Source organism: Siphateles boraxobius, unplaced genomic scaffold, assembly GCF_051911475.1.
Source record: "Siphateles boraxobius isolate OS27281-9 unplaced genomic scaffold, OSU_SipBor_1 33, whole genome shotgun sequence".
Lineage (NCBI taxonomy): Eukaryota > Metazoa > Chordata > Actinopteri > Cypriniformes > Leuciscidae > Siphateles > Siphateles boraxobius.
Window position 1 is genome coordinate 9,876,249 of NW_027508953.1, and position 22,590 is coordinate 9,898,838.

Here is a 22,590-nt window from a genome sequence, read left to right on the forward strand (position 1 = left end):
ATTGGTTAATATTTTTACTACTGACAGCACTAATATATATATGTATGTATGTATGTATGTATGTATGTATATATATGAAATATGATGTCGAGATGAGACCTCTAGGTTGAGTGTTTCTTTAGTAGGCTATTCATGTGATGTTGACAGTAGTACAAGTATATTTCTCATAGCATACTAAATGAAGTACATTATTTAAATTGTAAACATGTAAACAGAAAGGACAAACAAACATAGCTCTTTTAAAGTTGAGTTACAAATCAAAAGTTGTTTAGTATAGGCTATAGTATAAGCATTGTGCTTTTTTATTCCAAAAGAGTTATGCTTGATTTTTTCATATTATCTATTTGCATACTCATTTTGTTTGATTCTACTTAAAGAATCTAAAAAAATGCTCATTTCTAACCCTATTTGTATAATTAATCATACTGCTTTTAATATGTAGCCTAGTCGTAATTTAATTGAGTAAATGCTGTAGTCATACATTTTCACAGTGCACTTGTTCTGACAACATGTGTCTACTTTAATGATCAAACAAAATACTTTATGCCCTGCTCAAGAAAAAAAATCGTTTTATTAGAACCCCAAAATAGTTTTTGACCACAAACAAGGTAAAATGCCATCGCAATAACTCACGTGTGCCGTCAAAACGCGTCGCTATAGTATCCAAAAATGTGTTCTGCGGCGCGAGCAATCCCTTCATAACAGGCATTTTCCCGCCCTGATATCGAATTCCCCATCAAACTGACGCGGCGTTGTCAGAGACAAAGGTAGACACAGTTTGAAGCACACCGGTGAAACTGAGCTTTCAGCGGACTGAGAAGAAGGATCCCGCTCCCTCACGAGCGCGCGAGCAGGACTGAGGATGCGCGCGCCCGTGTCACTGGGAGTGACGCTCGCAGGTGCGATTCAGGTAAATGGCACGCGATCAGTCTATAGCCTACAAATGGCGCGTGGGATTGGAGATTAAGCCGTTGTGGGTCGCGAATCAGGTTCGTATGCAGGGTTTTATAATCACATAAATCACAAATGTAAGCTAGTTAGGTGGGTAACTTGGGAGCATCTCCCCCGAGATCTACATGTGCATTTTAAGACGTTTGAAGGCCAAAACATTTGATAATAATAGCTTTAAAACCATGTCAGTTGGCACTGGCAGTAGATTATTTGTCAATACCTGCTCTCTCCTCATCTCCATCAGTCTCCTTATCTTGCGCTGTCTCTTCCCTTCATAAAGATGACTGATAGCCTTTTCAATTCCGTCTGTCTGTGAAGAAAGTGAACATAGGGTCAACTGATATGTTTGACCAATCATTTTCTTAGACAAGTTAATGTACTAAAGACCAGGAAAGCTAGGTAGCCTAATTTATTAAATTCATTCGCAATACGTGCACATTCGTTATCTTAAGGCTAACGGCTTCGTTAATGTTTCTTCCCTCACAGTATTACTAATTGTTCGGCTACATTAGGCTGAATCACGTAAATTATAGGCCTATTTTCAATTTAAAATGGCGAAATTAGACAAAAGTTTGCACCCCTGATAATTTTTTTTCGGTCTTTTAACATTTATATCCTAAAACCGTTGTAAAATATGAAACGTTTAGTTTAGCTACTAACATATTATCTCACACTTATGCCCGTTAACTGAAGAGTCGCGCGCTCAGCCCACCTACTTTGATTTGATTGGTCATCTCAAATATTTTGAGATTGATGATCGGTGCCAGAACGATTTTTTTGAAAGGGATAGCCATCCACAACAGTAAAACAAACAAAAAAAGATACATTAAATGTTCAATATTCAGAAAAAAATTATTAAATGTTTGTAGCCTAGGGCCTACCCAAATGTGTGCATTGTTAACATAAAGGTAATTAATCATTCTCACATTATGGCCTAGTTCAGTCAGAGTTGAGCACTTCACTTCACTTCACAGTAACACAGCTGGTCTCAGTGGGCTGCATACAGCATTTAGAGTTTAGCAAATACTGGAACCCCATCTGACCACCACCAACATCCAAATATACAGTATCTCACAAAAGTGACACCCCTCACATTTCAGCAAACATTTTAGTATATATCCTCAAGGGACAATACTATAGAAATGAAACTTGGATAGATTTTAGAGTCAATGTGCTGTTTGTATAATATCAGTATTTACTGTCCTCTGAAAATAACTCAACATACAGCCATTATTGTCAAAATATCAGGCAGAAAAAGTGTACACCCTAAGTGAACATGTCATAACTGTCCAAAATGTCAATATTTTGTGTGAGCACCGTTGTTATCTAGCACTGCCTTAAAGTAATACCAGGTAACTTTTGCTCTCGGGGTCCCCCTACAGTTGGGAAACAGTATTGTCCTCTACTACTGTCGTAAACTCTGTCATCGTGCATTTGACAACCATGATAGCCCTGAACACTGTAGGAGGAGGTCACATGCAGGTGTTCTGCTTGCGTCGCGTGTGAAATGTCTTCATCCCAGGTGCAGTGGCATATATTTCAGCATGTCATATGAATATAATTTCATGGGTTTTATTTTTTTTCTAACGACAAATGATCGCGTTGATCACGTTTACAAGCCAGTGTCATTATAGTAGCCTAGTCTATTGGTTACCGTTTAACTGAATCTATATGATACTTCAATGCAATGTTTGAGTGTAGATAATAACCATATATCGTCAATTATTATAATATCAAGCTACCATAAATAAATGTGCAAATTTTAAAAATCGATTTGCATTATAGCTTGAGGCAAGACAAATAATCATTACCTGATTCATGAAGATAAACGGAGGATAAGATAGCTTCCGTAACATAGTCAGGCAGACAAAAAAAAACACCCCAGACTACGTGGTGTCATTGGTTGTTGCGTTAAATGTTACCCAGATAAAATAGTGCTATTTTCTGATTGGCTAACAACACCAGACGAACAACACCAGAGGAGACGCGCTTGAATTCATGCCTGTTCCACAGTGAGAGCGGCGCGGCCAGAGTTTTGGACGCTGCGGCATATTAAATATATTACAAATAGTTTTTCAGCGTGAGAAATACAATGTGTGGCGGGAGAGCGTGACAAAAGACCGAAATGAGTGACTGTCACGCTCAATGCATGACACTTGACAGCCCTGCGATTTTACGGAAGTGGGGGTGGTGGTGGAAGTGACGTATATGCCGTAAAGCAGTCGAGTTTTGTAGTTCTCTTTGTTCGCCGGTTACTACCCGAAACCCGAAGTTTAAAAGTACGATTAAAAACGCTACAGACCCCGTCAGGCTATGGCAGACGTGTCATTCAACCTATTGTAAGTCGATGTACCATCACAAGAGACTCGGAAATATATTATGAAGGTTGAAAAGTTACCTGGTGTTACTTTAACACTCCTAGGCATGGAATAGCTGCACAGGTTGTTGCTGGGATCCTCTTCCACTCCTCCATAATGACATCACAGAGCTGCTGGATGTTAGACACATGGCGCCCTCTCCACCTTCCACTTAAGGATTCCCCACATGTGCTCAATAGGTTTCAGGTCTGGAGACATTCTTGGCCACTCCATCAGCTTCACCTTCAGCTTCCTCAGCAAGGTAGTTGTCATCTTGGCGGTGTTTGGGGTCGTTATCATGCCGTTCGGCCCAGTTTCTGAAGGGAGGACATCATGTTCTGCTTCAGAATGTCACAGTACATGTTGGAATCCATGTTTCCCTCAATGAAGCTCTGCTCCCCAGTTCCAGCAGCGCTTATGCAGCCCCAGACCATGATGCTACCAACACCATGCTCGACTGTAGGCAAGACACAATTTTTTTGGTACTCCTCACCAGGGCATCGCTACTGGACACAATCTGAGTCAAACAAGTTTATCTTAGTCTCATCAGGCCACAGGAAATGGTTCCAGTAATTCATGCTCTGGGACAGGTTGCTTTCAACAAACTGTTTGCAGGCTTTCTTGTGAGCCAGCCTCAGAAGAGGCTTCCTTCTGATACAACGGCCATGCACACCGACTTGTTGCAGTGTGCGGTGTATGGTCTGAGCACTGACAAGCTGACCTTCGGCTTCTGCAACCTCTAAAGCAATGCTGGCAACACTCATGCGTCTGTTTTTTGAAGCCAGCTTCTGCACCTGACGCACAGCACGAGGACTCAACTTCTTTGATTGACCCTTGCGAGGCCTGTTCCAAGTGGAACCCGTCTTGGAAAACCTCTGTATGACCCTGGCCACTGTACTGTAACTCAGTTTCAAGGTCTTCTTATAGCCTTGGTCAACTTTGTGGAGAGCAACAAATCTAATTCTCAAATCCTTAGAGGGTTCTTTGACAGTAGGTGCCATGTTGAACATCCAGTGGTCAGTTTGTGAGAACTGTACTCAAAGCACAAATTTTAACTGCTCTAATACAAGATACACAAATTTGTATGGTCCTGTCAAGCAGACAAAACATGAAAATGATGAATAGGATATGTGGCTTTGCATGGTTAAACGACGTGCAGCTATTATCACTTAGGGTGTACTTACTTTTGTTGCCAGATATTTTGACAATAATGGCTGTATGTTGAGTTATTTTCGGAGGACAGTAAATATATACTGCTATCTAATACAAGCAGTACATTGACTACTCTAAAACATATCCAAGTATCATTTCTATAGCTTTGTCCCTTGTGAATATATACTAAAATGTTTGCTAAAATGTGAGGGGTGCTCACTTTTGTGAGACAGGCCTACAATATATTAAGCAAAGGACTACATAGTTGGCCTACATTGTTGTTAATAAGTCATGCTGTAGTCATGCTGATGTAGTAGCCTACGAGAATGATATAAAATGTGTAGGTTAGGAGACCCACAGGAACTTGTTTGAGAGATAGGGTAACATGGGGTAAGATGACATCCCAAAATATGTAAATATTGATACGCCTGTAGGTCATAGAATAATTTTACCTTTCAGATAAATCTCCTTTACTGGGATTCTGCTCTGACTAAATTGTCAAGATAAAAAAATTGAAATAGAATAGTTGATTTAATATTTTACATTAATGACACAAACATATTAATAAGAATTATCTCAAAAGTAATTTATACATTTTGTAAAAGTTTGTCTGTATATGGGGGGTCATCTCATCCCTCTTTTAATATTTTACATTTTGTCCTATAACAAATAATTAGAAAACATTTCTAATAATTTCCAAACACATCATCATCCTGCACATGCTAAACTTATATCTAAATATGTCACAGTTTAAGTATTGAAGTAAATCCACATTTTTATTAAGGGGGGCATCTTGCATGTTACCCTGTATTATTGTATTTTGTGTACAACATGATTAGTCTATTCAAAGGAGAAAAAAACTGTCAATGCAGGCACAAGTTTGAACCAAAGAGTTGGAAATTATTTTATTTCAATTGGCAATTTCCTTTGGCGCAGCCCATTTAAGGCGAGAAACCGGCAAAAACAATGTTTTTTCATGCAATTTTGAGATTTTGGGCTTTTTAGCTTTTCATAAAGGGTTTTTTCAGGCTAATGGAAAGAAAACATCCAAAACACACTTTTAAGTATCTTTTATACCAATTTACATATTTGCATCTGTAGATTCCAATTACACTGTTAAAGGCCGTTTTCTCAAAATTAGTTTTTTCTCTTGCTCTGAGTCAGAAATCTCCACTTCAGCTGCACACACACCAAACTTTAAAGTTTTATTCCTTCCTACATTCTGAAGGTTTTTACTGAGGGGTTTGTTCATATTATAATTGGCCTGATTTTATACAAACATTTTATTCCCCCCAAAAATGGTGAAACTGTTTTTTTTTTCTGGCTGTTGACAATATTTTATGATTTATGGCTTGATAAAAAGAGATATCCAAAATCCCCTCTTGAAAACATTTAAACAATTTTGAACCCAGCTTTATCCAATGTTTAGATTTCTGTTCTAGAAATGTATGCAAATTACTGTATATTTAATTAGACAATGCCTTATTTGCATATTTAAACATAACATTTCAGAAAACTTGCAATTCTTAATGTAATCAATCAACTGGATAAGTATGGTGATATATTTTAGTTATTTTTTTACTCTATTCACCCAAGGTGTCTTGCCATAATACACTTGGATATTAGGCCTACTGTATTAAACAGTGGGTTATTGTAAATATAATAGTAGTCAAAACAGCTGAACGAAAAGCTGACCAAAAAGAAATGAGAGGTTATCATTTTATTTGCATGGGTCAAAAGGACTGAAGAAGACGATTTTTTGTTAAAAAATAGCCTATTACACACAGCAGGCTATGCCGCCCTCTACAGTTCATACGGTCACAATACCGCATTTGTGCCTTTTACAATTGCTACAAGTGAAGAGGCGGTGCTGGAACCCCATTCAAATAAATAGAAATTTACAGTTAAATGACATGACAGAGGATTTATTAAGAATTTTCTTATATCATTATGGTAATATTATCATCATTACTGCTGTCGTGTAATCTTTGATATACGATTAGTCACTGGAGCTGACTTGACAAATTGACAAATTTTATAATCCAATCATAAATCTGCCTGTTTCTTGTGTATTGATGCATGCTTAACACAGTTGTGGGAAAAAACCCTTGTAAACAATGCTTTTATATGAAAATAAAGTGTTTATTGTGATATAATCATATGTATTGAATGTACTTCATGGTTGTATGCAGGCTCATGCAAATTAAAACACAAATGAACCCCCATTCATTATGATTAAGCTTAAGGAAAAGAATGATTGCCACATACAGTGACTGTCATGTACACGTGCAAACAAGCATTAATCACACAGATCACTTATGAAGCTGATTAACAGTTTTTGTCAACTGAAACAATTATTGTATTGCACTCATTACTCACAGCTTTTTATAGGCCTACATATTACTATTTTTATATAGTAATAATATATCATAGTGAAACTGTAAGTGTACTTCTCTCAAAATATTAGGATTAGTCAGATACTAGATTGGCACGTCAAGAATGTTAATAGTATACAGCATACTAGTTTAAAAGTTTGGGGTCAGTGAGATTTTATAAAATGTTTGCGAAAGAAATCTCTTACGCTCACCAAGGCTGCATTTATTTGATAAAAAAACAGTAATTATACTATTATTATAGTATTCAATATTATTACAGTTGTTATCTTCCTTTGATTGCAAAACTGAATTTTTTGCATCATTACTGCAGTCTTCAGTCGCATGAACCTTCAGAAATCATTCTAACTTGCTGATTTGGTGTTTAAGAAGCATTTCAAATTATTATCAATGTTGAAAACAGTTGTGCTGCTTAATATTATATATATATATATATATATATATATATATATATATATATATATATATATATATATATAATAGCTAATACAATATATGAATACGTATTATTTTTTAATATCTAAAATCTTTTTTAATATATTTGATATCTTTTAACTTTATACATGACTTTAAGGTCCCCTTTGATCAATTTAAAGCATTCTTGCAGGCACCGCAAATTAGCTTTTACACCTAAAGGGGATTCATTTTATTCAAAACAATCAGTAACATCTAATTTTATTTTACAGTGTCTTTGTTACACGTTAGATGCACAAAAACAGTAAAAAAGGATGGTTTCATGCGATTTTTGCACCAGACCCTAACCTTATAGTAACATGTTGTTAATATTGCTTAAATGTATAATTACACTGTAACAAGGACACCTTAAAATAAAGAAATACCCTACAATTTTTACATAATTGAACAAAGAACTATTGGAATCTAAAGTTAAAACAAATAAAATTCTTCTGTAAAAGTTACATTCATCTTTAAGCCATAAAAACGCATAATTCTGATGTAAGCCAACGGAAATCATGTAGGCCTATGACTAGTTAAATTTGTAGATCAGATATCTGAAAATAAGAGTATTGGTCAGTCAAAACTCTATAAATAATAAAGCTTAGGACATAAAATATATATTTGTTAAATAATATAAATGTTAAAATGGCGTTCCATACTTTAATAGTCATGTATTCTGTGAGAAGACACTTCCGCTAGAAGCTGATTGGTCCGTACTTGGTGACATCATATTGGTAATGCTTTGTGGGGCCGCCTAGAGATTTAATTACAGATCTGTGTTTGCACATCATATTATACGAGCATTTTTTTCCTCGTTGTAACCTTTATTTTATTGACTTCAATGTGTCTGATTTTCCAGTTTACTAAGAACAAAAACCTTTCTTCATGAAATAAACCCGCTCTCGAGTCTCTTGTCCCCGGACCAGCGCGTTGATTCTGGAGCCAGTGTTTTTGTTAGTGAGCGATCCTGGGACGCGCGCTCGATCTGTCGGCATGTTCGGATACCCGTCTGGAGGATTGTAAACCACAGGAAAACAGTACCGCAGTAAGTAAATTAAGTGACTTAAATAATATGGTAGAGGAAGGGGAAAAAAGACGAGACCATTATGTGTCACAGGTTGGGCATGTATGCAGCACCTGTAGCAGCGCTTCACTGCTAAACAAAAACATCTAAAACCAGACTGAGATGGTTTGCTGGTCGTAGTTGGTTTAATATAGTCGACCGGCTTTGCCAAACTGGTTTAGCTGGGAGGCAAGCTGGTCTCCCAGCCTGACCAGCAAAAAAAGTACCCAACCCTTGTCTAGAAGAACCAGTCAACAGACCACCCTGTCCGAGGGTCTCCGAGTCTGGTCAGGGTGGTTTAATAGGCACTTATCCTTGCTTAAAATGGTTTTATTCTGCAGTGTGTATGCATATATATATATATATATATATATATATATATATATATAGATATAGATATATATATATATATAGATATATAGATATAGATAGATAGATAGATAGATATAGATAGATGCACACACACACACACACACACAACACTTATGAATAATTTAAGCTCAGTGCAAGTTGAATATGTAAGCCTGAAGGACGGCGATGGAGTGGACTGTGATATAAATGTATGCTTAAAGATACAGTAGCTCCAAAGCATCTCTCTTTCTTCACTATTCTTTTCTATAGTTGTGAGAGCTGAGTTTAAAAAAATGATGGACCATTTGGCTACCACTAGTAGCACCCAGGGGCCGGTCCTGTGTGAACCCTCTTATCCTCCCTGTAAAATGTCCCGTATGGAGAATCCAAGGGATCTACCTGTACCCGGAGTCACACCTGTGAGCCTGGCCTCCAAACAAACAACATCATCTCACAGGAAAGGTATCCATTCACAGACATACACAAAGATACAGGGCCATGTCTGCTCATAAGATGTCTAAGAGATCATATTTTTCCTCTCTGTCCACACAGGCAGTCTGCTTCCTGTGTTCTGTATGGTGGAGCAGAGTGATGTCCCACCCTCAGAGAGGAAGAGGACGGAGCATGCAGAATTTGTGCTGTTGAAGAGAGACCTGCTGTTCAGCCAGATTACTGAAGCTGCACTGCAAGAGCTGGGATACACACACACCGCAGCGGCTCTGGCTACAGGTACACACACACTCATTAATAATTTACACTGAATTCAAGTTGAATATGTAAGCCTGAAGGAAAGGGATGGAGTGGAGTGGGACTAAAAAAACGATCATATGATATTCCATTTTGTGCATTACACATAAACTACCATTCAAAAATTCTAAGATTTTTTAATGTTTTGGAAAGAAGTCTCTTATTCTCACCAAGGCAAATTGAATTCAAAACACATTAAAACAGTTTATTTTTTACAATTTAAAAGAACTGTTTTCTATTTTAATATATTTTAAAATATAATTTACCCCTGTGATGGCAAAGCTGAATTTTAATATGCTGATTTGGTGCTCAAAAACATTTCTTAATATTATCAATGTTGAAAACAGTTGTGCTGCTATTTTTGTGGAAACCGTGGTACATTTTCCAAGGATTCTGTCACGAATTGAAAGTCCAAAAGAATAGCCTTTTGTGTAAAAAAAAACAAAAACAAAAAAAACACCTGTAACATTAAAAGTCTTAACTATCACTTTTCATCAATTTAATGCATCCTTGCTGATTAAAAATGTTAATTAAAAAATATATATATCTTACTGACCCCAAAACCTCTGAACAGCAACTTACTTGTAATATAATATAATATAACAGACATTAAAAAGGCTGCACAATCAAATTACACAATAAATAAAAACGCATCAAAATTGCAAAAATATTTAGGTGGTCAAATCTCACACAACTAAAGTTAACCTGTACTGAATGCTTTTTTAACATAACATGGCTTATGTGGAAGAATTTTACATTTTAATGCTTCTGCTTATAAATATGATATATCATTTGCTTATTTGACACAACAATTAAGTAATGAAAAATATGTAATATTAGGGGGTACAAGATGTTAAAGGAAGAATAGAAAAAGTAGTGCAGAAAGCTGATGGTAAATGAGAGAACTTGGTCAAGATCAAAAAGCTCAGAAGTTTGTCAGGAAAACAACAACAACTCCAGAATCCAGATAAAGAAAAGGAACTAGGGGGTCAGGAACTATATAAGGATCACATATAGTAGTCATATATTGTAATAACATTAATGTCTGCATTAGGTCAGGTTCAAGTTGGCCATTGGAACCCTGTGGCTCTGTCCACTGTGACAGACACCTCTGACGCAACAGTAGGAGACATGCTACAAGACCTTTACCATGTCATCACCTTAAGAATAAAACTACACAGGTATAACATTCACACACACTTACTTTGAGTGTCACGTTTCTCTCTGGGCTTTAGCAAACAGGCTTATCAGAATAATGAACTACTTTAGAGAATTAAAGCTGTTCTGATTTATGATGATTCTTTTTTCACAGGTAATTTAGTATTAAAACTAATTTAAAAATTATTAAAAGTTATTATAGTTATTAAAGTTTTGAGGATAAACACATAATAATAAAGCTATGTGTGAAATAATAATTATTTGTGATTAATGTCCCACAGTGTAATTAATTATTGCAATACAGTTTTTTTCTCACTGACTCACCCACGTTTTCTCTCTCTCTCTCTCTCTCTCTCTCTCTCTCTCTTTCTCTCTCTCTCTCTCTCTCTCTTAGTGTTTCTAAATTAGAGGACTTACCTGCTGAGCAGTGGACTCATTCTACTGTCAGAAATGCACTAAAAGAGCTGCTGAAAGAGATGAATCAGAGCACACTGGCCAAAGAGTGTCCTTTATCTCAGGTAGCGTTCACAACAAAAGTGGTGCGCAATTAGACGATGTAAAAATTTTGCTGTACACCATCCATATAACATGCATACTAACTTGAACACAGTTAATTGCATGTAGCTATAGAATAAAATAGGGTTAATTGCTTCATATCTCATGGTTAAAGAGCAGAACTATGATCAAAGCAGCGCATTGAAGAATACACCCTACCATTAAGATCCATCCCTAGTTTGAGAACCAGCAATTAAATCTATTTAGCAAGGAGAAAAAAACCTTTAGCACATCCTTTCTTGACACATTTAGTCAGTTCCAAGGCACACTTCAAGGCCTAATTCAGTATATCCAATTACTTAATTTCTGTTACTGTAATTTTTTTTTCATGAACATGAACACATATTGACTAGTCTTGTATTTTTTTTTGAAAGAGCATGATTTCATCAGTGGTAAACGGCACTTACTACGCCAGTATCTCTGCTGCGAGATGTCAGGAGTTCGGCCAGTGGTACAAACACTACAAGAGGGCAAAATCTATGATGGGTGAGTAGCAACTTTCTGTTAGTTTTCTAAACATAGCTCGTAAATTTACATACTAACAGCTCTCCGTTCTTGAAGTAGTCATTTTGTTTTGTTTTGTATTTTGGTAAGAATTTATAGTAAGGTTTAATTCATTTACATTAGCTTATGCAGTAGGTATTACAAAGGTATTACAAATTGTTGTTCATAAACTCACAACCGTTTAAAAGTTTGGGGTCAGTGTGATTATTATTATTTGAAAGAAGTCTCTCTTTTTATCACAGATGCTGCATTTATCTGATTAAAAACAGTAATTTTGTGAATTATATATTAACTATATATATTATTTCAATTTAAAATAACTGTTTTCTATTTTAATATATTTTAAAATGCAATTTACACCAGTGATGGCAAAGCTAAATTTTCAGCAGCCATTACTCCAGTCGTCAGTGTCACATGATCCTTCAGAATGATGATTTGGTGCTCAAAAAACATTTAATATTATTACAGTTCATATTTCTTATGTTTGTGGAAACTTTCAAATTTTTTATCGTATTCTTTAATGAGCTTAAAAACAGCATTTATTTGAAATAGAAAATTCGTAACAATGTAAATGTCTTTACTGTCACTTTTTATCGATTGAATGTTCTTGCAGAATAAAAGTATTCATTTCTTTCACAAAAAAAAAAATACTGACCCCAAACTTTTCAACAGTAGTTCAGTAAATTAAGGCCCTGTTTACACGAGAACGATTCTGGGTGAAAACATAAAAATATTTTATCGGATGTGCCTTTCGTTTACACGGCGACGGCGTTTTGGAGGCTTAAAAACGCAAAAAAGTGAAACCACCCTCCAGAGTGGAAATCTTAAAAACGATCCACCGTCATGTTCCCATCTAAACAGTAAAAACGCAAATCTGCTCACTGTGGCTCTCGTTGCGTACGTGTTTACGTCACAGGCATGCGCCATTACAGGAAAATAACCCCAATATTCCGGATTATTTCCATACGTTGGACCTTCAAGTTGCCATAGCAGCTCTGATAAACGTACAAGAGTCATTTCAGCAGTTGTACAAAATATTCTCAGATATTGGTGTTGCTGTGTCGCAGTGCTTCACATTGACACCTAGCCGCCTGGAGTGCATACTACATCGAATTTCACACACTTTTGCGTCATCATATGCACGCGGACTTCCCCCGATAACGCTCGTCTAAACGCAGAATAAAAAGTGATAACGCAACGCCACTTTTGCGTTTTCTCTTCAGATCGTTTCCGTGTAAACATAACCTAAAATACCTGCATATATGATATGGCAGACGGCCTCTAAACTTGATTTCGCTGTGAATTTTAAATAGGCCCCAGTGATTTAAAATGAGTATTGAGTCACTAAAGATTTTTAATTCTACTCAGGTGACGTGAACAGGCACTGCAACCAACCCTCATCTTCCAGCCAGCCCACCATCTACCAGCAACCAATGGAAGGCAGTGGGGCTGAGTCACGTGGTGTTGTCCAGATGCAGGCTGGAATGCCTGGTCTGGTGATGGCTCAGCTCCTCTCACAGCAGCATGCCATGTCTCAATTTCTCACACACCCTCACACACACGGCCCTCATCCTGCGCCACAACGGACTCCTCCAAAATGCAATGTGTCCCCACCTACAGTAACTCAATGTCCCTCACCTGTCACTGACGTGTCACCTGAAATTTACCATTGGGTGCGAGAGGAGTTGAAGAGGGCGGGGGTTTCCCAAGCGGTGTTTGCACGAGTGGCCATTAACAGGACTCAGGTAAAATCATAGAATTTCATATGCATTCAAGGTATATACATTTGTATTAGTCCTTACATTTCCTTACAGTCCTTACATTAGTCCTTGAATTCTTATAAATATTTATTGCATTTAAATATGTATGAAATGTACATGCCATACACCATACCAAGAGTGTAATGCAAGTTGCTTTGGATAAAAAAAGTGTCTGTCAAATGCGTAATTGTGCTGTCTTTTAAGGTTGTAAAGTTTCATTTACACCAAGAACGATGACTTCAAAGATAACTATGACAATAACTATATTAGCGTCCACACCAATGCACAATATCGTTCTGTTTATTATAAGCATGCGCTCAGTGATGGACAGTAACTAAGTTTTTTTTTTACTTTGTTACTGTACTTAAGTACATTTTTCAAGTATGTGTACTTTATCTGAGTGTATATATATATATATATATATACACTCACCTAAAGGATTATTAGGAACACCATACTAATACTGTGTTTGACCCCCTTTCCCCTTCAGAACTGCCTTAATTCTACGTGGCATTGATTCAACAAGGTGCTGAAAGCATTCTTTAGAAATGTTGGCCCATATCTTGCAGTTGATGGAAATTTGTGGGATGCACATCCAGGGCACGAAGCTCCCGTTCCACCACATCCCAAAGATGCTATATTGGGTTGAGATCTGGTGACTGTGGGGGCCATTTTAGTACAGTGAACTCATTGTCATGTTCAAGAAACCAATTTGAAATGATTCGAGCTTTGTGACATGGTGCATTATCCTGCTGGAAGTAGCCAGATGGGTACATGGTGGCCATAAAGGGATGGACAGGGTCAGAAACAATGCTGAGGTAGGTCGTGGCATTTAAACGATGCCCAATTGGCACTAAGGGGCCTAAAGTGTGCCAAGAAAACATCCCCCACACCATTACACCACCACCACCAGCCTGCACAGTGGTAACAAGGCATGATGGATCCATGTTCTCATTCTGTTTACGCCAAATTCTGACTCTACCATCTGAATGTCTCAACAGAAATCGAGACTCATCAGACCAGGCAAAATTTTTCCAGTCTTCAACTGTCCAATTTTGGTGAGCTCTTGCAAATTGTAGCCTCTTTTTCCTATTTGTAGTGGAGATGAGTGGTACCCGGTGGGGTCTTCTGCTGTTGTAGCCCATCCACCTCAAGGTTGTGCGTGTTGTGGCTTCACAAATGCTTTGCTGCATACCTCGGTTGTAACGAGAGGTTATTTCAGTCAAAGTTGCTGTTCTATCAGCTTGAATCAGTCGGCCCATTCTCCTCTGACCTCTAGCATCAACAAGGCATTTTCGCCCACAGGACTGCCGCATACTGGATGTTTTTCCCTTTTCACACCATTCTTTGTAAACCCTAGAAATGGTTGTGTGTGAAAATCCCAGTAACTGAGCAGATTGTGAAATACTCAGACCGGCCCGTCTGGCACCAACAACCATGCCACGCTCAAAATTGCTTAAATCACCTTTCTTTCCCATTCTGACATTCAGTTTAGAGTTCAGGAGATTGTCTTGACCAGGACTACACCCCTAAATGCATTGAAGCAACTGCTATGTGATTGGTTGATTAGATAATTGCATTAATGAGAAATTGAACAGGTGTTCCTAATAATCCTTTAGGTGAGTGTATGTGTACAGGTCCTACTCAAAAAATTTGCATATTGTGATAAAGTTCATTATTTTAATATATTTTAGATTCATTGCACACCAACTGAAATATTTCAGGTCTTTTATTGTTTTAATACTGATGATTTTGGCATACAGCTCATGAAAACCCAAAATTCCTATCTCAAAATTAGCATATTTCATCCAACCAATAAAATAAGTGTTTTTAATACAAAAAAAGTCAACCTTCAAATAATTATGTTCAGTTATGCACTCAATACTTGGTCGGGAATCCTTTTGCAGAAATGACTGCTTCAATGCGGCATGGCATGGAGGCAATCAGCCTGTGGCACTGCTGAGGTGTTATGGAGGCCCAGGATGCTTCGATAGCGGCCTTAAGCTCATCCAGAGTGATGGGTCTTGCGTCTCTCAACTTTCTCTTCACAATATCCCACAGATTCTCTATGGGGTTCAGGTCAGGAGAGTTGGCAGGCCAATTGAGCACAGTAATACCATGGTCAGTAAACCATTTACCAGTGGTTTTGGCACTGTGAGCAGGTGCCAGGTCGTGCTGAAAAATGAAATCTTCATCTCCATAAAGCTTTTCAGCAGATGGAAGCATGAAGTGCTCCAAAATCTCCTGATAGCTAGCTGCATTGACCCTGCCCTTGATAAAACACAGTGGATCAACACCAGCAGCTGACATGGCACCCCAGACCATCACTGACTGTGGGTACTTGACACTGGACTTCAGGCATTTTGGCATTTCCTTCTCCCCAGTCTTCCTCCAGACTCTGGCACCTTGATTTCCGAATGACATGCAAAATTTGCTTTCATCCGAAAAAAGTACTTTGGACCACTGAGCAACAGTCCAGGTCAGGCGCTTCTGTCGCTGTTTCTTGTTCAAAAGTGCCTTGACCTGGGGAATGCGGCACCTGTAGCCCATTTCCTGCACACGCCTGTGCACGTGGCTCTGGATTTTTCTACTCCAGACTCAGTCCACTGCTTCCGCAGGTCCCCCACGGTCTGGAATCGGTCCTACTCCACAATCTTCCTCAGGGTCCGGTCACCTCTTCTAGTTGTGCAGCGTTTTTTGCCACACTTTTTCCTTCCCACAGACGTCCCACTGAGGTGCCTTGATACAGCACTCTGGGAACAGCCTAGTTGTTCAGAAATTTCTTTCTGTGTCTTACCCTCTTGCTTGAGGGTGTCAATGATGGCCTTCTGGACAGCAGTCAGGTCGGCAGTCTTACCCATGATTGCGGTTTTGAGTAATGAAACAGGCTGGGAGTTTTTAAAAGCCTCAGGAATCTTTTGCAGGTGTTTAGAGTTAATTAGTTGATTCAGATGATTAGGTTAATAGCTCGTTTAGAGACCCTTTTCATGATATGCTAATTTTTTGCGATAGGAATTTTGGGTTTTCATGAGCTGTATGCCAAAATCATCAGTATTAAAACAATAAAAGACCTGAAATATTTCAGTTGGTGTGCAATGAATCTAAAATATATGAAAGTTTAATTTTTATCATTACATTATGGAAAATAATGAACTTTATCACAATATGCTAATTTTTTGAGAAGGACCTGTATTTACATATATATATATATATGTGTGTGTGTGTGTGTATTTCTACTACACTACATTCTAAAGCATAATGTTGTTCTTTTTACTCCACTACATTTCATAAAAACATATTGTTCCTCATTATTTCGAGCTGAAGAAATCGTCACCCCTAGGATGTAAGAAGGTCCGATTTGTGAAGGAGCTTATTGTTTTTAAATAACCTGTTGAATTGGTTGACAAATCACATTGAATGATTCATTCCCGAATAGCTGTTCTTGAATCAACAACTGACTGATTCAATGATCCAGTCAAAACGACCCAAGAACCAGGATATTGCCAGCATGATGGTGCAGAAAGTAGGTCACTGACGCTGAATTTTAGTACTGAATACTAATACTTAAATTAAATAAATTATTTGTGAAATAAATCTCCTGTAAAAGGGGCAAGTTATTTAAGCCAACTGATATCTTTGAATGTGGGCATTTGTGTGGCGTCTGTACGGGGTAGGTGTTGTTTTCCCTAAAATCGCCAATTATTCATGCATCTTCCCCGCTGTTGTAGCAGTTACAAATGATATAAAACTAGTATGTTTGTATGTCACATTTACACAAACTTTGTTTTTCCTTAAGTTTAAATTACTATTATTTTACCTGTTAGCACACTTCAGTTATCATTTTAAATTTATATTTTAGTATATTGAAGTTTAATGTTTTATATTTTTGGTGATAAAATAAAAAGTTATCTTATTTGCAGATCAATATTATATACCATCTTATATAGTCTGCACTAATCTTTCTTATTAGTGTTGACTAATGAGTCTGACTAGTGCTGGCTAAATAATAAACATGGTTTATCATTAAAATTTCAAGTACTTTTGTAGTTTTACTCAAGTAAAATCAAAAAGGAGCACTTGTAGTTATCGTCCTTGGTGTAAATGGGCCTTAACTCTTTTTTTCCCCTTTTTATTAGAGGTTTCAAATATATATATTAATAGTATATCTAATATATATACATTTTTTATCATATTATTTTTAGTTGTGTGTGTGTGTGTGTGTGTGTGTATATACCTCTTAAATGTTATATAATTGCACGTAATAAAGTGTATGTCCCTGTTAAAAAAACAACCTTGCTACATGTACTGTGTTAGACTAACTGGGACTTGTCACAGCACTTGAATACTGTTGCCCTATTATTGGTTTGATTGCTTTTGTACTCCTCATTTGTGAGTCGCTTTTGATAAAAGCATCTGCTAAATAATTAAATGTAAATTGTATTTTGCAACAGGGCCTGCTGTCGGAGATCTTGCGCAAGGAAGAAGACCCACGGTGCGCGTCTCAGTCTCTTTTAGTTAACCTTAGAGCCATGCAGGCCTTCCTGCAACTGCCACAGAGCCAGAGAGACTCCATCTATCTGGAGGAAAGAGAGCGTAACCTCAACACCACCTACAACACCAGCTCACCTCTGCCCATTCAGGTTCGCTGTCAGTTAAATTGAATTATGGACCAGAGATGTAAATAATCTCAATAGACAGTGCAGATAAATCTTATGCAGATAAATGAATAATAATAATAATAATAATGTGCCATTTGTCATATAAAAAAAATCTCTCACTACAGGCAAAACTTTCACCTGTTTCCAAGGAGATTGTAGTAAAAGTGGAATGCGATGATTCTGGAATCAACTACGGCATCTATGATGAAATACAGCAGGAAATGAGACGAGCCAAAGTGTCACAGGCATTGTTTGCAAAAGTCTCTGCAGCCAAGAGTCAGGTACATGTGTGTGCATGTGTACTAAAGAAAAAAAAGAAAAAAAGAAAAAGCGACTTGCACTGCATTCAAGGTATATACGTTTGAAACATATTTAAATGTATAATAAATATTTATATGAATGCAAGGACTAATATACATAAAGTAGTGGCCAAAAGTGATGTCCGGAGGGGATATTTGTTTTTAATGACCCTACAAGTTTGATTAAACCATCAAAATATGAGGAAAATATTTTAGATTTTAAAAATATTTGACATATGAGGGAAGAACAGAACACTTGGTCAAGGTATTTATCTGATAAAATTATTTGGCGACAAAGGCAAAGCTACAGGTTTTATTTTCCTTTGCAAAAAATGCATAGAAAAACAAAAAAGCTCAAAGGAAAAAGCATAAATTGACAACAACAGAAGTTATTAATAATTAACTGGTTCTCTCTTGTGTTTGCAGGTGTTAATAATTTCTTTGTATGACAGCCTTGTCTGCAAAATTTGGCATGCATCATTGCTTTATCACACACACAAAAAACAATTGACTCCCAGCACAACTATACAATATGCTTACAAAATCTTTAATACATTTTTTATAATATTTGAATAAAGGGTGAATATGTAAATTTTCCTAGGCCAGGCATCACTTTTGGCCACTATTGTGTATATATGCCTTGAATGTAATAAAAATAATTAGTATCCCTCCCAAGTTTATGAGAAAATATGTACAGTCGGGTCCAAAAGTCTAAAAGACTTGTGAAAATGCTTTTCTTTTGCATTTTCCCCCCATTACAAATTAAATTATCAGCATAAGAATTTGTGAAATAATTCAACATCTTACGTTTTGAACAAAGGCATTCATATGGTTAACGTCACAAATTTGCTTATTTGTCTACTGACCTTGAAATACTGCAGAACTTTAAATATTTCTTGAAAATTAAATATTTATCTCCTACATATAAATATTTATTATATATTTAAATATTTATGCCACAGAAAGCACATTTTACATCAAAATATTTCCTCATTTTAAATCGTTAAAAATCCTTAAACATTACATTAATCACCAGGATTAAATTAGACTTTGAATCAGATTCAAACATGACAACATTGTCTGAGATGTTTGAACCCCACTGTTTTTGTTTCTGTGTTAGGGTTGGCTGTGTGAGCTCCTGCGCTGGAAGGAGGAGCCTTCTCCTCAGAATCGTACACTGTGGGAAAATCTGTCTTTGATACGCCAGTTTCTAAACCTCAACCAATCAGAGCGAGATGTTATATATGACCAAGAGAGCAATACTGGGCAGACATTCTACTCAGAAAAACACACAAGACCACTGACTGAACAAGTGCAAGTGAGAGCTCACACACAAACATTTACAGTACATTATGAATATCCAACTGCTGACTGTACATTTATAGTTTAATTTCATCTATATAATCCATAATATATCAAATTAGCCACATTTTGTAAAAAAAAATATTGGTTTGTGAAGTGTTCACTCTCACCTTATCTATATTTATTTTATAAAGGTGATACCACAGCATGTGGTGACTCTAAAGCAACACCAACAACTACATACAATTCCACCTCAGCACCATCAACCCTTCCTCCAGCACCATCTTATCACTGGAGGTCCTAGAGACTCTCACATGGGCCCACATCTTGGCGGCAGGTCTTTACCACCAGAAGCCCATGCAATCTTGCAGAGTTTCATTCAGGAAGTGGGACTACATCCAGATCAAGAGGCCATTCATACACTATCTGCTCAACTGGGTGTAGCCAAAGAGGCTGTTCTCAGCTTTTTCAATGGTCACAACTGGCTCAGACAGGAAGAACAGGACAACAGCAGAGAAAGAGTGATTGGGGAAAGTGAAGATGATTACATGGAGGCAGAGGATGAATGCAGGGAAGCAATGGAAAAAGATAAGAAGACAACTGCAAACATGATGACAGGGAAACAAGACATTGATGCGGAGGAACAGAATGCATCTACACAAACTCGTTTTATCATTACTATTAAAGAAGAGGAGGAGCTTCCATGTAAGGAGGAGCATGATGATAGCCCCGCCTACTGCCAATTCATAAACTCCTAAAAATACATACACTACAGTTCAAAAGTTTGGGGTCATTTTGTTTGAATAAAATTAATACTTTTATTCAGCAAGGACACATTAGATAGCTCAAAAGTGACACTAATGAAATGTATAATGTGACAAAATGTTTCCATTTGGGGAAAAAAGCTACTCTTTTGAACTCACAGCTGTTTTCAGCATTGATAATAAGACAGATTTTTCTTGAGCACCAAATGAGCATGTTATAATGATTTCTGAAGGATCATGTGGCACTGAAAACTGGAATAATGATGCTGAAAATTTAGCTTTGCCATTAAAGGAATAAATTACATTTTAAAATATATTTAAATTATATAAATAAAAAATAAATTAAAACACTTATTTTAAATTGTAATAATATTTCACAAAATACCATTCTGACCCCAAACCTTTGAACGGTGGTGTATTAAATCCCATTTAAACAAATAAACAGCAATGAATACCGGGTAATATAAAAATTTAAATGTAGCCTATTTACGGTTGTGCCTTTATGCACACGGTGTTTTGCTAAAACCTCAATCTTTGGATGCATTATAGAGTTGGAATTTTGAGTATTTCACAATGGATGTGCCAAGGACAGAATAAATTAAATATCACTGTTCTTATTTCTAAATAAATGTTCTATTAATATTAGGGGTGTAAAAAAGTGATAATAATATTCAAACCAAATTGAGACACCATTTTCCTGATGTATCACTTAATTAAGGAAAGAATTGCAATTGAATTGTTAGCAAAATATTTACACTCCTAAATGAATAAGATTTGCAATTTTATAGTAGCATTATTTATTGGCTGTCTCGTTTTCTGCTCAAATCCTCAACTGTATCTTTGCAGGCAGGCAACGTCAATCAGTGTTAATGGTGGCATATTTAGCCAGGCAGTGTTGTCTTTTACAAGATTGTTGCCAGAGGCCCTGAAACCATGATGTATTATATGTTTAGAAGCAAAGCAAACTGCACATTCCTGTATTATTGTCAATAGAACAAAACACAATAGAAAACAGCACTTTGAATTACAGTGAATAATTCTCTCTTTAATGAATTACAATAAATCTGTAGTGTTATTGTTCATTATGTTTAAAGCCATTTTATTCAAGAACCAGAATGAAAATGGGCTTTATATGGATGTTTACTGTGATTATATTCTTGATTATAACTTCATTTTTATACTAATTAGCATCAGAACTGATAATTCTGTTGCCTTCAGCATTTTCTTACCATCTTAAATTGAGTTTTTCTTTTTAATTAATCAGACATGTTCACCACCTGCTGCTTCCATTTTCTCAAATTCCTCACATATATCACTCTATATGGGGTCAACACTATCTCTACAAAGGAAATGTGTCAAATAGTTATTATGACAAATCTAGCATTCACCAGGAACGAATTGAGAATACAGGATATACTGAATTTAAACTATTTAACTGTCACCACAATCAAAAAATATTGCAGTATTGACAAAATAACCTTTTTTATTTTTCATTTCACACTTGTATTAAATTAAAGAGACACTTTACTTTGCTAGATACTAACATGATCCACTTAAATAAATAAATAAATAATCTAAAAATCCCACTAACTTTGATTTTGTCCAATTTCATAAATGTTTTCATAAATATCTGACAGTGTTGAAAAAGAGTAGAGTGAAACCTTGTTTAAAAATTAGAGAAATGTTAAAAAAATCTTCCTTCTGCCAGTACATATGAGAGAATATATATTCTTACTTTTTCCTTACGTTTAAGTTATATTAAGAATTGAGTTTTGGTCTGACGACGACGAGGAGGACAGGTGCGTTTAGGGATGAAAATAAAATGAGACGGTTCATTTGTGTTACGAACATTTTTAGCAATCATCTCTGATTAAGTGCAAAGATTAATCAAATTAATGTCATGGCAGATAAAATGGGACGTGCTATAATACCTCGAAAGTCACGTGTTTATATATGGTGGCTTTTTGTTGATGTAAAGAAAAATATCTCTATAATGCACTTAAAGCTCTTGTATTAGACGAATTATTTCTCACTTTCCATAAAAAATAACGATAAAATGTCGCGCACCTTTCTAACCGGTGATATCTGAAGTCGCTCAAAGGCTTGAGGCTTCCCGTCTG

At 36.6% G+C, this 22,590-nt stretch overlaps 2 protein-coding genes across 2 annotated transcripts in view; one reads left to right on the forward strand and one right to left on the reverse strand.

Moving 5' to 3' along the window:
* The window catches only part of kcnh8 (potassium voltage-gated channel, subfamily H (eag-related), member 8), an 84,290-nt gene extending 83,422 nt beyond the window's left edge, over positions 1-868 (reverse strand). The window contains exon 1 of the mRNA XM_077195444.1: positions 634-868. Coding sequence (XP_077051559.1) covers positions 634-709 — 76 coding nt within the window. The 5' untranslated portion in view covers positions 710-868. The remainder of the gene's footprint in view (positions 1-633) is intronic.
* On the forward strand, positions 747-22,017 carry satb1a (SATB homeobox 1a). Its single transcript, XM_077195454.1, has 12 exons — positions 747-910; positions 8,169-8,354; positions 8,994-9,185; positions 9,276-9,452; positions 10,525-10,651; positions 11,023-11,146; positions 11,558-11,669; positions 13,056-13,432; positions 17,899-18,087; positions 18,231-18,386; positions 19,525-19,722; positions 19,901-22,017. The coding sequence occupies exons 3-12, from the start codon at positions 9,017-9,019 to the stop codon at positions 20,462-20,464; spliced, it is 2,193 nt and encodes a 730-aa protein (XP_077051569.1). The 5' UTR covers positions 747-910; positions 8,169-8,354; positions 8,994-9,016; the 3' UTR covers positions 20,465-22,017.
* The last annotated feature ends 573 nt before the right edge of the window (positions 22,018-22,590 follow it).

Excerpts from the sequence above, each read along its gene's own strand:
- satb1a (XM_077195454.1), top strand. The coding sequence starts at position 9,017 with ATGATGGACCATTTGGCTACCACTAGTAGCACCCAGGGGCCGGTCCTG. Across the intron at positions 9,453-10,524 it reads CGCAGCGGCTCTGGCTACAG|GTCAGGTTCAAGTTGGCCAT; the intron begins GTACACACACAC and ends TGTCTGCATTAG. Across the intron at positions 18,088-18,230 it reads GCTCACCTCTGCCCATTCAG|GCAAAACTTTCACCTGTTTC; the intron begins GTTCGCTGTCAG and ends CTCTCACTACAG.